The sequence below is a fragment of the Heptranchias perlo genome, chromosome 2, assembly GCF_035084215.1.
Source record: "Heptranchias perlo isolate sHepPer1 chromosome 2, sHepPer1.hap1, whole genome shotgun sequence".
Lineage (NCBI taxonomy): Eukaryota > Metazoa > Chordata > Chondrichthyes > Hexanchiformes > Hexanchidae > Heptranchias > Heptranchias perlo.
The window spans coordinates 68,464,979-68,479,172 of NC_090326.1; the positions used below are offsets into that span (position 1 = coordinate 68,464,979).

The 14,194-nt window shown below is 42.9% G+C and overlaps 1 protein-coding gene across 2 annotated transcripts in view; it reads right to left on the bottom strand.

Moving 5' to 3' along the window:
• Positions 1–673: 673 nt before the first annotated feature.
• The window catches only part of jazf1b (JAZF zinc finger 1b), a 320,840-nt gene continuing 307,319 nt past the window's right edge, over positions 674–14,194 (bottom strand). Inside the window, exon 5 of one of the 2 annotated variants that reach the window (XM_068002519.1) lies at positions 674–2,794. In XM_068002519.1, coding sequence (XP_067858620.1) covers positions 2,618–2,794 — 177 coding nt within the window. In that variant the 3' untranslated portion in view covers positions 674–2,617. Of the gene's footprint in view, positions 2,795–6,362; positions 6,551–14,194 lie in introns of those variants that run through there. The other variant, XM_068002526.1, reaches the window with a different exon arrangement.

Consider the following 14,194-nt stretch of genomic DNA (forward strand, 5'->3'; position numbering starts at 1 on the left):
TAAGACCTTATATATTAAGAATAATTTTCCTAATTTGCACTCCTGGTGGGCAGCCCTGCTGGTCAGTAGCGTGTATCAGAAATTCAGGTGCATGCTGCACGTGATTTTCCAAACATTTAATGGTGAGAAAATTTTGCACAGCACATTCCCGAATTTCCAATATTTGCACCTAATGGGTAACGCTCCCCATCACTAGCACAAAGTCAAAAAATTATCCCAATATTCTCCCACACCTTTTCCAGGTCCTTTTGGGACACATACCATTCTCCAATTGAGGGGAAGGGCTGGCCTTTCCCAATGCTGCTCAGTAATGAACGGCTGGGTGTGTTGCAAAAGCAGTTGAGGTTGGCTTGTGTTCCAATTTTCCTTTCTATTTCTCTGTGGGGAAGTGCTTCACTTGTGCTTGATGCCTGCCCCCAGATAGCTTGGCTGAGATCTGGAACTTAAAGAGCAAAGAATAAACTTTTTTCCACATTGAGTACACTTCCTGAGTGGAAGTACAAAGTCTCCTCAAAATATGTTAGATGCTGCGGGTACACTTTCTACTTTTCCATTGCATAATTAGAGAAATGTAGGTCCATGTGCTAAAAGTATGTTCTGGCAAACTGGAACTATAACCCTTAAACTCTAATTACATTTTTGTGATGGCAGAAAACATTTGTTGAGTCAGAGACATTTTTATTTATTTATTTGTGACTTCTTACATTTAGAAAGCAGCTTTTTGTGTGATTTATCTGGTTGCCTTCAGTTGCTCACACTTCAACCTTACTTCCAATAAAGTAACATTCCCCCCCCATAGAACATATGAAAAATATAATTTAGAGCGCACTTTACAAAGACTTGACGATACAATTTGCTATAGACAACAAAGTAACCCCATCCATATATGTTTCGTAATACTGCCACAAGGTAGAAGTAAATACTTGTAAAATGTAATTATAGTAGTTATTTATCAAGAATTTACACGCATTGATGACAAGTTTATGAGTGTTTCGACTTATCCAAAATGCTGTTTCCATTTTCTCTGTATGGAGCAGTACCAAGAAGGGCACAGACTATAATGATCTCTTGCCAATAAGCCAACAAGACTGGAAATGACCAAATTTATCCTTGCTCTACAAGTAAAACACTTTACCATCTGTAAGGCTAGACTGGCAAACATTGTTCACGTGCAGCATAGTGATACCATGTGGAAAGCTTAACAATTACAAATGGAATGCAGTGAGTTTCGGTAACAAGGCATTGACGAGCTTATTAATACAAGAGAAATTCACAAAAAATACAGTAACCATGAGTAGGAGGTTTAACATAAAAAAAATCCCTTAACCACCTCCTTAACATGCTTTGTCCTTGCAACCACAGGCACATGCAAGTACAGTGGTTGCAGGTATTGGCAACACACAAACATTTAACTCTACTTGCAACAGGTAACTACAAAGTGCTTATAAACTTCATCGATTGTGATGAAGAAGTTCAGTTTCACATAACAGAACAACATATTCAAAGTGGTATATAACAAGAAAATTATTAATTTTAATATCGTAACAAATTACCAAGAAAGCAAACATTTCCTGGAGGGGGAAAATTAAAAAAAATTATATATAAAATTTTATTAAAAAAGTAATGTGCAAATCCCCTGCACGTTTCCCCTCTGGTTTTATAATAATTTTAATAAGGGTTTGTAAATTTGTAGTTTTACATGCAGCAGATACTTCAACATATTTCCCACACTGATGTATCGTTACTGTACTAAACATCCACAAAATTACTCCACACTGACATTTACAATGCTTGTTGATGTGAAATAAAAGATTGCAGTGATGTCTGTAGCACATTTTGAATGAGTTACAGACACTGAGGTTAATTTTAACTTATGCCAAACGTGAAAAACAGTTGATATCGGATCGGCCACCCATTATACACTTCTCCCGATTTTCCTTTCCTCTGCAGTCAATGGAAAGAAAAATCGGGAGAGATGTTTAATGGGCAGCTGATCTATTATTGCCCGTTTTACACTTGCCAAAAGTTAAAATTACCCCCACGGCATCTTCCAAATACTCAGAAGCATTTTACAAGGGTCCACTTTGGTCAGCCAGCTTCAGGGTTACAAAACTAGGCAATAAAATTATAATTTAAAAAAAGAACGAGTTGAAGATACAACAGCTTTAAAATAAGTCAATGTATTCACCGCATATAAACATACTGAAATGTGAACATCGGCAGTATGCAAATTTGAGGAAATATTTTCAAATAACTTTACTTTTAGCACCTTATGTAATAACAATGGACTGTAGGTATTATGAGCAGATGTACATGTGTACAAAAGCATGTACTCTACAGTCCAAAGATACATCATTCTAAAAGATACAAACAATTTTAAGCATGCACTTAAAAAGGCTGAAATTACTAGTGTTTGAAAGGTTGCTGAATCCATCCTACAGACAGAGGATGTTTCAGTTAGCAACTGCTGGTGATGCTTTGGATTGTTGGTATAGTCCAACCAGCACATATACATACATACTATATATAATATATATATCTATATATATATATATTATATATACACATACAGACACACACACACAGACACATACAGACACACATTTCTTGTTTGTTTTTACTGCTGCATTTTTCTGATGATCTCAGCAGATACCGGCGGGTGGAAATTGATGGTGTGATGCCTCAGACCCTGTGCAGTCTTGTAGCTCTTCCCACAACGGCATTTAAATGGTTTGCGGACACGTATCTGAGTCCGATGGCCATTCTTTGCATGGTATTTTATACCATTTACATTCTGTTGAGGAAACAAAAGCAGAATTAAGTTACAATTCAATATAAAAATGCCCCAATGCAATTAAGATTGCGTAAACAAACATTTCAAAATTATTTTGATTCACTCATGGGTGCTTTTGACAAAGTTCCACATGGCAGACTGGTCAAAAAAGTACAAGCCCATGGGATCCAAGGGACAGTGGCTAGTTGGATCCAAAATTGGCTCAGTGGCAGGAAGCAAAGGGTCAATGGATTATGGGTGTTCTTGTGAATGGAAGGATGTTTCCAGTAGGGTTCCGTAGGGCTCAGTACTAGGTCCCTTGCTTTTTGTGGTATATATCAATGATTTGGACTTAAATGTAGGGGGCATGATTAAGAAGTTTGCAGATGATACAAAAATTGGCCGTGTGGTTGATAATGAGGAGGAAAGCTGCAGACTGCAGGAAGATATCAATGGACTGATCAGATGGGTAGAAAAGTGGCACATGGAATTCAATCCGGAGAAGTGTGAGGTAATGCATTTGGGGAGGGCAAACAAGGCAAGGGAATACACAATAAATGGGAGGATACTGCGAGGTGTAGAGGAACAAAGGGACCTTGGAGTGCATGTCCACAGATCCCTGAAGATAGCAGGACATGTAGATAAGGTGGTTAAGAAGGCATATAGAATACTTTCCTTTATTAGCCTAGGCATAGAATAGAAGAGCAGGGAGGTTATGCTGGAACTGTATAAAACACTAGTTAGGCCACAGCTTGAGTATTGCGTACAGTTCTGGTCACGACGTTACAGGAAAGATGTGATTGCACTAGAGAGGGTACAGAGGAGATTTACGAGGATGTTGCCAGAACTGGAGAAATTTAGCTATAAGGAAAGATTGCTTAGGCTGGGGTTATTTTTCTTGGAACAGAGGAGGCTGAGGGGTGATTTAATTGAGGTGTACAAAATTATGAGGGGCCCAGATAGAGTGAATAGGAAGGACCTATTTCCCTTAGCAGAGAGGTCAATAACCTGGAGGCATAGATTTAAAGTGATTGGTAGAAGGATTAGAGGGGAGCTGAGGAAATATTTTTCACCCAGAGAGTGGTGGGGGTCTGGAACTCACTGCCTGAAAGGGTGGTAGAGGCAGAAACCCTCAACTAATTTAAAAAATACCTGGATGTGTACCTGAAGTGCCATAACCTACATGGCTACGGAAAGTGGGATTGGGCTGGGTGGCTCATTTTTGGCCGGCATGGACACCACAATGGGCCGAGTGGCCTCTCTCTGTGCCGTAAATTTTCTATGATTCTATGATTCCATGTTAAAAAAGATAAATTACAGTAACTTCCGAAATTATAACGCATTTATTTGATCTACTTAATGACTGTACATTTAAATCTCCCATAATTGCAATACTGTTTTTCCCCCAAATTCTCCAGCTGTCTAACATTTTCATGTCAATCTACACGTAAAGGTAGATTTCAGTACACCTCCCCAATGAAAACAAATTTGTTTAATCTACTGAATTATCTTTTTTAATATTGGTACTGAGCTTTTCAATGCATTAAGAATGCCAAATATATGTTTATATTTACCAAAATGAACAAAACAGTACAACAATGGGAGTAACAGAAATAGATCAAAAAGTTTAATAAAACAGAGATAAACGCAGAAACATTTTTCATCAACCCTGAAATAAAATCTAAGATTTACTCCAGGTGTAAACCACCTTTCTCTGCTGTAATTAAATGCTAGTATATAAAAGCTAATGATACTTGATAAACACTTTAAACAGTTTTCATTACTGTTCAAAATAGGATGGTATGCATGGACATAGTACATTGCCAGATTTTACAAACAAGCACAAATCATTCTAGCACTTCAAACCTGGGACGCATTAACTTATATTTACAACAGTTTTGCAGATGTGCCAAAACAGGGTTTGGCACAAACAAGATATACTTGTGCGGCCAAGCACTCCTGCTCCTCCTCGCCCTCAAGGAACCTTTAAACATTTTTTTTTATAAAGCACTTTTTTTTATTCGTTCATGGGATGTGGGCGTCGCTGGCGAGGCCAGCATTTATTGCCCATCCCTAATTGCCCTAGAGAATGTGGTGGTGAGCCGTCTTCTTGAACTGCTGCAGTCTGTGTGGTGAAGGTTCTCCCACAGTGCTGTTAGCAAGGGAATTCCAGGATTTTGACCCAGCAACGATGAAGGAACGGCGATATATTTCCAAGTCGGGATGGTGTGTGACTTGGAGGGGAACGTGAAGGTGGTGTTGTTCCCATGTGCCTGCTGCTCTTGTCCTTCTAGGTGGTAGAGGTCGTGGGTTTGGGAGGTGCTGTCGAAGAAGCCTTGGCGAGTTGCTGCAGTGCATCCTGTGGATGGTACACACTGCAGCCACAGAACGGCGGTGGGGAAGGGAGTGAATATTTAGAGTGGTGGATAGGGTGTCAATCAAGCGGGCTACTTATCTGGATCTGGATTCTTGCTGCCGCCAGCTTTTGCTTGTGGGACAGAGACCACGCGGGCCATAATTGTGCCAGTGGTGAAAGTGGCGGCGCGTTCTGTCATTTAAATTATGCCCCCGCTCCTCTGGGATGCGAGGCCTTCCCACGCCTGAAGTAAAAATGGTAATAAAACTTGACTTGTATTCCCTAGAATATAGAAGATCGAGGGGTGATCTGATCGAGATATGATAAAAGAATTTGATAGGGTAGATATGGAGAAACTATTTCCTCTGGTGGGGAATCAAGAACAAGGGGACATAATCTTAAAATTAGAGCCAGGCCATTCAAGATTGAAATCAAGAAGCACTTTTTCACAGAAAGGGTAGTAGAAATCTGGAATTCTCTCCCCAAAAGGCAGGGGATGCTGAGACAATTGGAGCTTTCAAGACTGAGATAGATAGATTTTTGTCAAGTAAGGGTATGAAGGGATGTGGAGCAAAGATGGGTAAATGGAGTTGAGGTGCGGATCAGCCATGATCTAATTGAATGGCGGAGCAGGCTTGAGGGAGCTGAATGGCCTACTTCTGTTTCTATATTCCCTTTTGCTCTTCTGTACCTGTAATATATTAACATGCTTGCTTTCTCACTTTTGAGGTAGCCAACATTATTTGAACAAGTGAGTTTGAGTTGCCACTATAATGGTGCTATAGCTTCCTTTGTGAAGTAGGAATTAATGAAGAATTTTATTTGTGCTTATATCTTGCAGAATGGCTTGAATTGGTGCTGTGTTTCTTGGGCAGTGTGTTGTCTAATTGTACACAGTTAGTATGCATAGCTCGGAAAGTGAACTTTCTCTAAATTGATATTTATTTACATTATTACTAGATCTTTGGTGAATAAAGTACATTTAATTAAATTTATATTCAGAGTTGGTGCACTGTTTAGTAATAAGAAGATCCTTCAATACAGCTGCTGTACTGTAAGAAATAGTCATGTTTAAAACAACTACACCATGAAATCTCAGTCTTCCACAACATATCTGTGATGCCAACATTATTGCCTTTAAATTGAGTACATTAAAAAAAGTTTTGAGATGATTTGAACCATATATTTAAGTTGATTCAGGTGCTTAAATTAGTGTAATTTCATAACAATAGCATTGAAAAACTTTCTTTGAATCCAATGATCAAAGCAATCTGGCTCATCGTTAGTAAGTGTACTGAGGCCATGCAGGTGGTTAGAGTTTTTCCTCCATTTTTCTCATGATGGAAGGACTCGGCTGCTGGTCATAAAGGCAGTCTCGTAGATCCTCGAAAGGAGTTAGTCGCTCTATGAGACTCCATGTACTGATAGAATAAAAACAGAAAATAATGGGCACTTGCGATTGTGTGAAAGATGCAAAAGTACTTCCCTAAAAAAAAATTCTGGTTTTACAACTGTTTGTAAATGCTGAATTATGGGCACACTAATAATTATTTTACTATTCACAGGATTTTTCCCTTGTTAGTCACGTTTGCTTTGAGGAAGCAGATACTTTCATTTGAATAACATCTAAACAGTCCAGGTAGGAGTTTTATTACCCAACAGATTACAATCAAAGATCTCATCTGATGTGGAATGTGGAACACTGGCAGCACATTAAATGTTATCAAACAACCTATAATCTTTGAGACAGTGTCAGATAAAGGGTGATTCTTCATCTCAAGCCATAAACAATCAGACGCATCAGAGTAAATGTAAATGAAAACAATCCTGCTCTGATAAAGGATCAGGTTTCTTCCCCGACCAGACGGTCGAGGCCATTTGCCAGAACGTCTCATCACCGGAACTGACCAACAGCCACCAGGATATAGCCTGGATGGTGGTGAGAAAGGCCCTCTCCAGTGCGGTCTTTCCAACATGCATGGAACCTCAGCACCACCGCGAGCTGCCCTCGAGGCTGTGGCGGGGAGGAGACTGTTTTCCACCTCCTGATGGGCTGCCCCTTTGCGCAGAGGGTGTGGGGAGAGATGCGTTGGTATCTGTCATGGTTCATCCCAAACAGTTCGGTAACACTACAGACTGTTCCCCGGGATGCACACCGAGACAGATATCACCTGCAGCTGGAAGACCATCAACTTGGTGAAGAAGGCTCTTTGATCCGCCTGAAACATGCTGATCTTCCAGCTGGAGGAGCTGTCTACGACCGACTGTTGCCACCTGACACACTCTAAGGTGCAGGAGTACGTGCTGCGGGATGCATTGAAGCAAGGTGCAACCTACGCAAAGGCTCTATGGGGAAAGGCCACTGTTTACAGTCCTCCCGCCATTGTATACTAAGGGGCTGGAATCAGGGGAAACCCCCCCTCGGGCAGAATGTAAAATGATAAATTAATGTAACGAAATGTACCGTATCTGTAACCGGTAACGACTGTAATGCAATGAGGCACCCTAGGGTGCCATGAACTGCATTTACAATGTAAGGTGCGTAGCTGTATTGATTGTACCAGGACCTTTGACCTGTATTGTATTGTTTGAAGTGTGACTTGTATTGTATGTACCTTTACAAATTTTATGCATAAAGTAGATTTTGGAATATAAAAAAAGGCATTCCAACTATGCCTCTGACGTAGCCTTGAATGAAAGAAAAGCAGTAAATGGATAAATCTCCAATAGAAAAAAAAGTGAAATTAAATCTGTCACTTCTTTCCAAAAGACAACAGAGGTTAAATTGGTTACCCCCCGAAAACGGGTGTAGGGATCGTAGTGTGTGATTAACCCGTGCCCGAACGTTGAGATGCAGGCAGCACGTAACGTTCGTGCTGCCAGCTGTTTTACATGATTGCTGCGTGCAGCCAGCCCTACCTGCGCTGATGAGTAGCTGCTCACCAGCAGGGGGCCCAGATATCGCGAGTGGCTAGCACCACTTAAAGGCAGCTTGCATCTACCTCTTAAAGAGAAGGTATACTGTGGCTGCAAGAAGTGGTGGAAGTCAATGCTGAAGTGAATGTGTGCTGTAATATAGTGAAGCACGGTGATGATGGGAACTTTGGAATTTGTAATGAGGAGCAACTTGGCCGCTCAAAGTTTGCGGGACTCTGATATTTTCAAAATATAAGATACGGGTCTGAACGGGGATCAGAAATCGCACACGTAAAACACAGATGCAGGTCCCGTTCTTACGTTTACAAACTGTTGAGTTCCTTCAAAACATTGAATAAGGGTTGTTCAGCACTACACCCTGCATCGCTCACCTACCAACAAACTCGTTCAATCAGTACTCAACTCTTCCAATCAGATGCTTCCTCTCACCCTCACACACTGCATAAGAACATAAGAAATAGGAGCAGCAGTAGACCACACAGCCCCTTTCCCGCCCGATCACCATATCCCTTGATTCCCCTACAGTCCAAAAATCTATCCATCTCAGTCTTGAATATGTTCAATGACTGAGCATCCACAGTCCTCTGGGGGAGAGAATTCCAAAGATTCACAACCCTCCGCGTGAAGAAATTCCTCCTCATCTCAGACTTGAACGGCCGACCCCATATATTGGAACAGCGCCCTCTAGTTCTAGGCTCTCCAGCCAGGGGAAATAATCTCTCAGCATCTACCCTGTCAAGCCCCCTCAGAATCTTATATGTTTCAATGAGATCACCTCTCATTCTTCTAAACTCCAGAGAGTATAGGCCCATTCTACCCAAACTCTCTTCATTGTACAACCCTCTCATCCCAGGAATTAATCTAGTGAATCTTCGCTGCACCGCCTCCAAGGCAAGCATATCCTTCCCTCCCACTATTGCAAGCCGCACACCCACAACTCACAGGTCACAGGTCACAGACATTGGCAGTTATTCAACCATGACAGCCACATCACCCAACATCTTGCAAGACACTCACTGACACACTTCCCGCTTTCTTGTAGGAGAAGGTGGCGCATAACAAGAGGTAGCAAGTCATAGTGGCTCCATGGAACATGAACCCGCTGCCCTCTCTCAAGATGACAGCATTCCTGTCCCACCCCTGCCACTCCGCCAGTGCCTTGCTGTTTCTGTCAGCTAGCCAACCCACTCCCTGTAGAGTATTGAAACTTTATTATAGGAACATAGGAACAGGAGTAGGCCATTTAGCCCCTCGAACCTGTTCCGCCATTCAGTGAGCTCTTGGCTGATCTGTAATATAACTCCATACACCTGCCATAGCCCCATATTCCTCAACATCTTTGGTTAACTCATTTAAACTATCAAACTCATTTAAAATTAACAATTGATAATATAAATACCATATAAATACTGTGGCCACAAGAGCAGGTCAGAGGCTGGGTATTCAGCGGCGAGTGACTCACCTCCTGACTCCCCAAAGCATTTCCACCATCTACAAGGCACAAGTCAGGAGTGTGATGGAATACTCTCCACTTGCCTGGATGAGTACAGCTCCAACAACACTCAAGAAGCTCGACACGATCCAGGACAAAGCAGCCCGCTTGATTGGCACCCCATCCACCACCCTAAATATTCACTCCCTTTACCACTGGCGCACTGTGGCTGCAGTGTGTACCATCTACAGGATGCACGGCAGCAACCTGCCAAGACTTCTTCGACAGCATCTCCCAAACCCGCAACCTCTACCACCTAGAAGGACAAGAGCAGCAGGCACATGGGAACAACACCACCTGCACGTTCCCCTCCAAGTCACACACCATCCCGACTTGGAAATATATCGCCGTTCCTTCATCGTCACTGGGTCAAAATCCTGGAACTCCCTTCCTAACAGCACTGTGGGAGAATCTTCACCACACGGACTGCAGCGGTTCAAGAAGGCGGCTCACTACCACCTTCTCTAGGGCAATTAGAGATGGGCAATAAATGCTGGCCTCACCAGCGACGCCCATATCCCACGAACGAATAAAAGAGAAAAAAATTGAGCTAGCATCAACTGCTGTTTGCGGAAGAGCGTTCCAAACTTCTACCACCCTTTGCATGTAGAAGCGTTTCCTATCTTCACTTCTGCAAGTCATGGCTCTAATTTTTAGGCTATGTCCCCTCGTCCTAGTGTTCAAGTATAGGAGACCTCCAAAAACAGGTACAATTGCATCAGCAAACAGAAACAATAATCCAGCAACAAACCCGTAACTCCTGCATGATTCCTTTAAATAGCGCTGGTGGGGGGGGTTCATACCGTTTAAGACCTGTTCAGCTGTGCGAGGTTAAGGTGTGTGTTGGCTGGAGCATGGAGTTCCAAAATTGCATCTGTCCCTTAATATCAGCATTGCACACTGATCTACCGCATAATCTCCCTACTTTACATGCTGTCGACGTTAGTTAAGTGTGCGTGCAGAAACGCCTTTACCAATACGGCGTCCTGTGCACGTCACACCAGAATTGTGCGTGCGCATCTCAGACGCCATTTTGGGTTCTTAGGAGTCTACATAGCACCTACACAATGGGCGCTATGCGGCCCAATTTAGCCCGCATCAAGTAAAATTGTAATTCACAATGTTTTTGCCCTCGTTTTCTTGCACTTCTGTCATGTGGGATGATACAGGAATGAAACTGTTGTAAAGTTACCACAGTCATTTACCACTTTGTGCGAATTTGGGCGAGATGGCTGACTCTCTATACAAGGTTAAGGAACTTCTGCTCTAAATACTTCACCTTGTTACCTTGTCTCCAAAAATGATTACAAAACAAAATTGGTTGTATGTTGTCACAAAATTAATATGTAACATTTTAAGAAGAAAATAACCATTGCTGCTATATCTTGTTAATTTTTTTGGGAGGAAGATAGGATTTATAATTTATTATTTTCAAAATCACCAACACCCCTCCCCTCCCCAACAGAATGTTCCATTGAGCCTACTGACATGCCAATTATGTTGAATTTCACACAAAAGCTTGACGTAGGCCGGAGCACATGTGTGCGCTTATGTGAGCCAGTAAGCAGTGACATTGTCAGTAAGTTTGGCTATCAGCACAGTAGGATGGATATGTAGGTAAGTTGCGTTCTTGCATCAGCATTTCCAACTGCTTGTGGTCTTTTTGTGACCCCATTACAATCCCCCCCATGTTTCCTGAAGATGCAGAATCGTGCTGGGGTTTGGTTGTATGGGTGCCGGTCGCCCTTCGGTATCATGCTCAACTGATCATTCTTTGTGTGTGAGCCTGTGGCCCCAGGTGAAATCAGCTAACTCAGTACAGACTGGGGATTAAAGCTGGAGCCTTCTGGTCTTTATGTCTCAGTTGTACAGCGCCTTTATCATTGAACCATTGCGAGTATGTGCATTTGTGGAGTTGAATATGTATTGGCCATCCTCATTAACATAATTCTTGTAATCAATATTTAAAAGAGTAAGATGTTTGTAGTGTTGTCACTGGTTCTTCTGTTAACTTAGGTGTCAGCCTTGGCTCAGTAGTAGCACTCTTGTTTCTGAGTCAGAAGGTCATGGATTTAAGTCCCACTTCAGGGACGTGAGCACATAATCTAGGTTGACACTTCAGTGCAGCCCTGAGGAAGTACTGCATCATTGGAGGTGTCATCTTTCAGATAAGACATTAAACTGAGGCCCTGTCTGCCCTCTCAGGTGGGCATAAAACTTCCCATGGTATTTTTTGAAGAAGAGCAAGTGAGTTCTCCCCAGTGTCCTGCCCAAAATTTATCCTTCAACCAACACCACTAAAAACAGATTATTTGGTCATTTAATTCATTGCTGTTTGTGGGACCTTGCTGTGCAAAATTGGCTGTTGTGTTTCCCTACATTATTACAGTGACTACATTTCAAAAGTACTTCATTGGCTGTGAAGTGCTTTGGGACGTCCTGCAGTCTTGAGAGGTGCTTTATAAATACAAGTTCTTTCTTTATGGTATAAAGAAGGACTTTTACCACAACATGTTTGTGGCCTTTTTCCTAGCTATTATGTAATTTGTATTTAAGCAAAAGAAAATTTGGCATCTGGAATGCCAACTGGAAACTAGACAGGTAAGACTAAATAAGAGAAGTAAAAGATGTGAACCAGCAAAATATATGTACTGTATATCTTAACAAAGCTGGTCAAGAGCATATAATAAACTTTTGCACTATCCTATGATCCTGTCCAACTGCATAAGCTGCTCAAACATTGTCCTTGTAATTTATGATTTTATCAGAGCTCCTTAATTGTATCGTGGTCCTGCAAGTTACCCCCAGCTACTTCTAACCGTCTATACTTTAAAAAAATTCATTCATGGGATGTGGGCGTTGTTGGCAAAGCCAGCATTTATTACCCGTCCCTAATTGCCCTTGAGAAGGTGGCGGTGAGCCTCCTTCTCGAACCGCTGCAGCCGTGTGAAGGTTCTCCCACACTGCTGTTAGGAAGGGAGTTCCAGGACTTTGACCCAGCGATGATGAAGCAACAGCAATATATTTCCAAGTCGGCATAGTGTGTGACTTGGAGAGGAACGTGCAGGTGGTGTTGTTCCCATGTGCCTGCTGCTCTTGTCCTTCTAGGTGGTAGAGGTCGCAGGTTTGGGAGGTGCTGTCGAAGAAGCTTTGGCGAGTTGCTGCAGTGCATCTTGTAGATGGTACACACTGCAGCCACTGTGCGCCGGTGGTGGAGGGAGTGAATGTTTAAGGTGGTGGATGGGGTGCCAATCAAGGGCTGATTTGTCCCAGATGGTGTCGAGCTTCTTGTGTGTTGTTGGAGCTGCACTCATCCAGGCAAGTGGAGAGTATTCTATTACACTCCTTGTGCCTCGCAGATGGTGGAAAGGCTTTGGGGAGTCAGGAGGTGAGACACTCGCCGCAGGATATCCAGCCTCTGACCTGCTCTTGTAGCCACAGTATTTATATGGCTGGTCCAGTTTAGTTTCTGGTCAATGGTGTCCCCCAGGAGTTCATGGTGGGGGATTCGGTGATGGTAATGCTGTTGAATGTCAAGGGGAGGTGGTTAGACTCTGTCTTGTTGGAGATGGTCAGTGCCTGGCACTTGTCTGGTGCAAATGTTTCTTGACACTTATCAGCCCAAGCATGGGTGTTGTCCAGATCTTGCTGGATGCGGGCATGGACTGCTTCATTATCTGAGGGGTTGCAAATGGAACTGAACACTGTGCAATCATCAGCAAACTTCCCCACTTCTGACCTAATGATGGAGGGAAGGGAAGGTCATTGATGAAGCAGCTGAAGATGGGCCTCGGACACTGCCCTGAGGAACTCCTGCAGCAATGTCCTGGGGCTGAGATGATTGGCCTCCAACAACCACTACATTCTTCCTTTGTGCCAGGTATCACTCCAGCCACTAGAGAGTTTTCCCCCTGATTCCCATTGACTTCAATTTTACTAGGGCTCCTTGATGCCACACTCGATCAAATGCTGCCTTGATGTCAAGGGCAGTCACTCTCACCTCACCTCTGGAATTCAGTTCTTTTGTCCATGTTTGGACCAAGGATTTAATGAAGTTTGGAGCCGAGCGGTCCTGGCGGAACCCAAACTGAGCATCAGTGAGCAGGTTATTGGTGAGTAATTGCCACTTGTTAGCACTGTCGATGACACCTTCCATCACTTTGTTGATGATTGAGAGTAGACTGATGGGGCGTTAATTGGCCGGATTGGATTTGTCCTGCTTTTTGTGGACAGGACATACCTGGGCAATTTTCCACTTTATCGGGTAAATGCCAATGTTGTAACTGTACTGGAACATCTTGGCTAGAGGCACAGCTAGTTCTGGAGCACAAGTCTTCAGCATTACAGCCAGGATTTTGTCGGGACCCAATGATGTTGCTGTATTCAGTGCACTCAGCCGTTTCTTGATACCACGTGGAGTGAATCGAATTGGCTGAAGACTGGCTTCTGTGATGTTGGGGATATCGGGAGGAGGCCGAGATGGATCATCGACTCAGCACTTCTGACTGAAGATGGTTGCAAATGCTTCAGCCTTGTCTTTTGCACTCACATGCTGGGCTCTGCCATCATTGAGGATGGGGATGTTCACGGAGCCTCCTCCTCCTCCCGTTAGTTGTTTAATTGTCCGCCACCATTC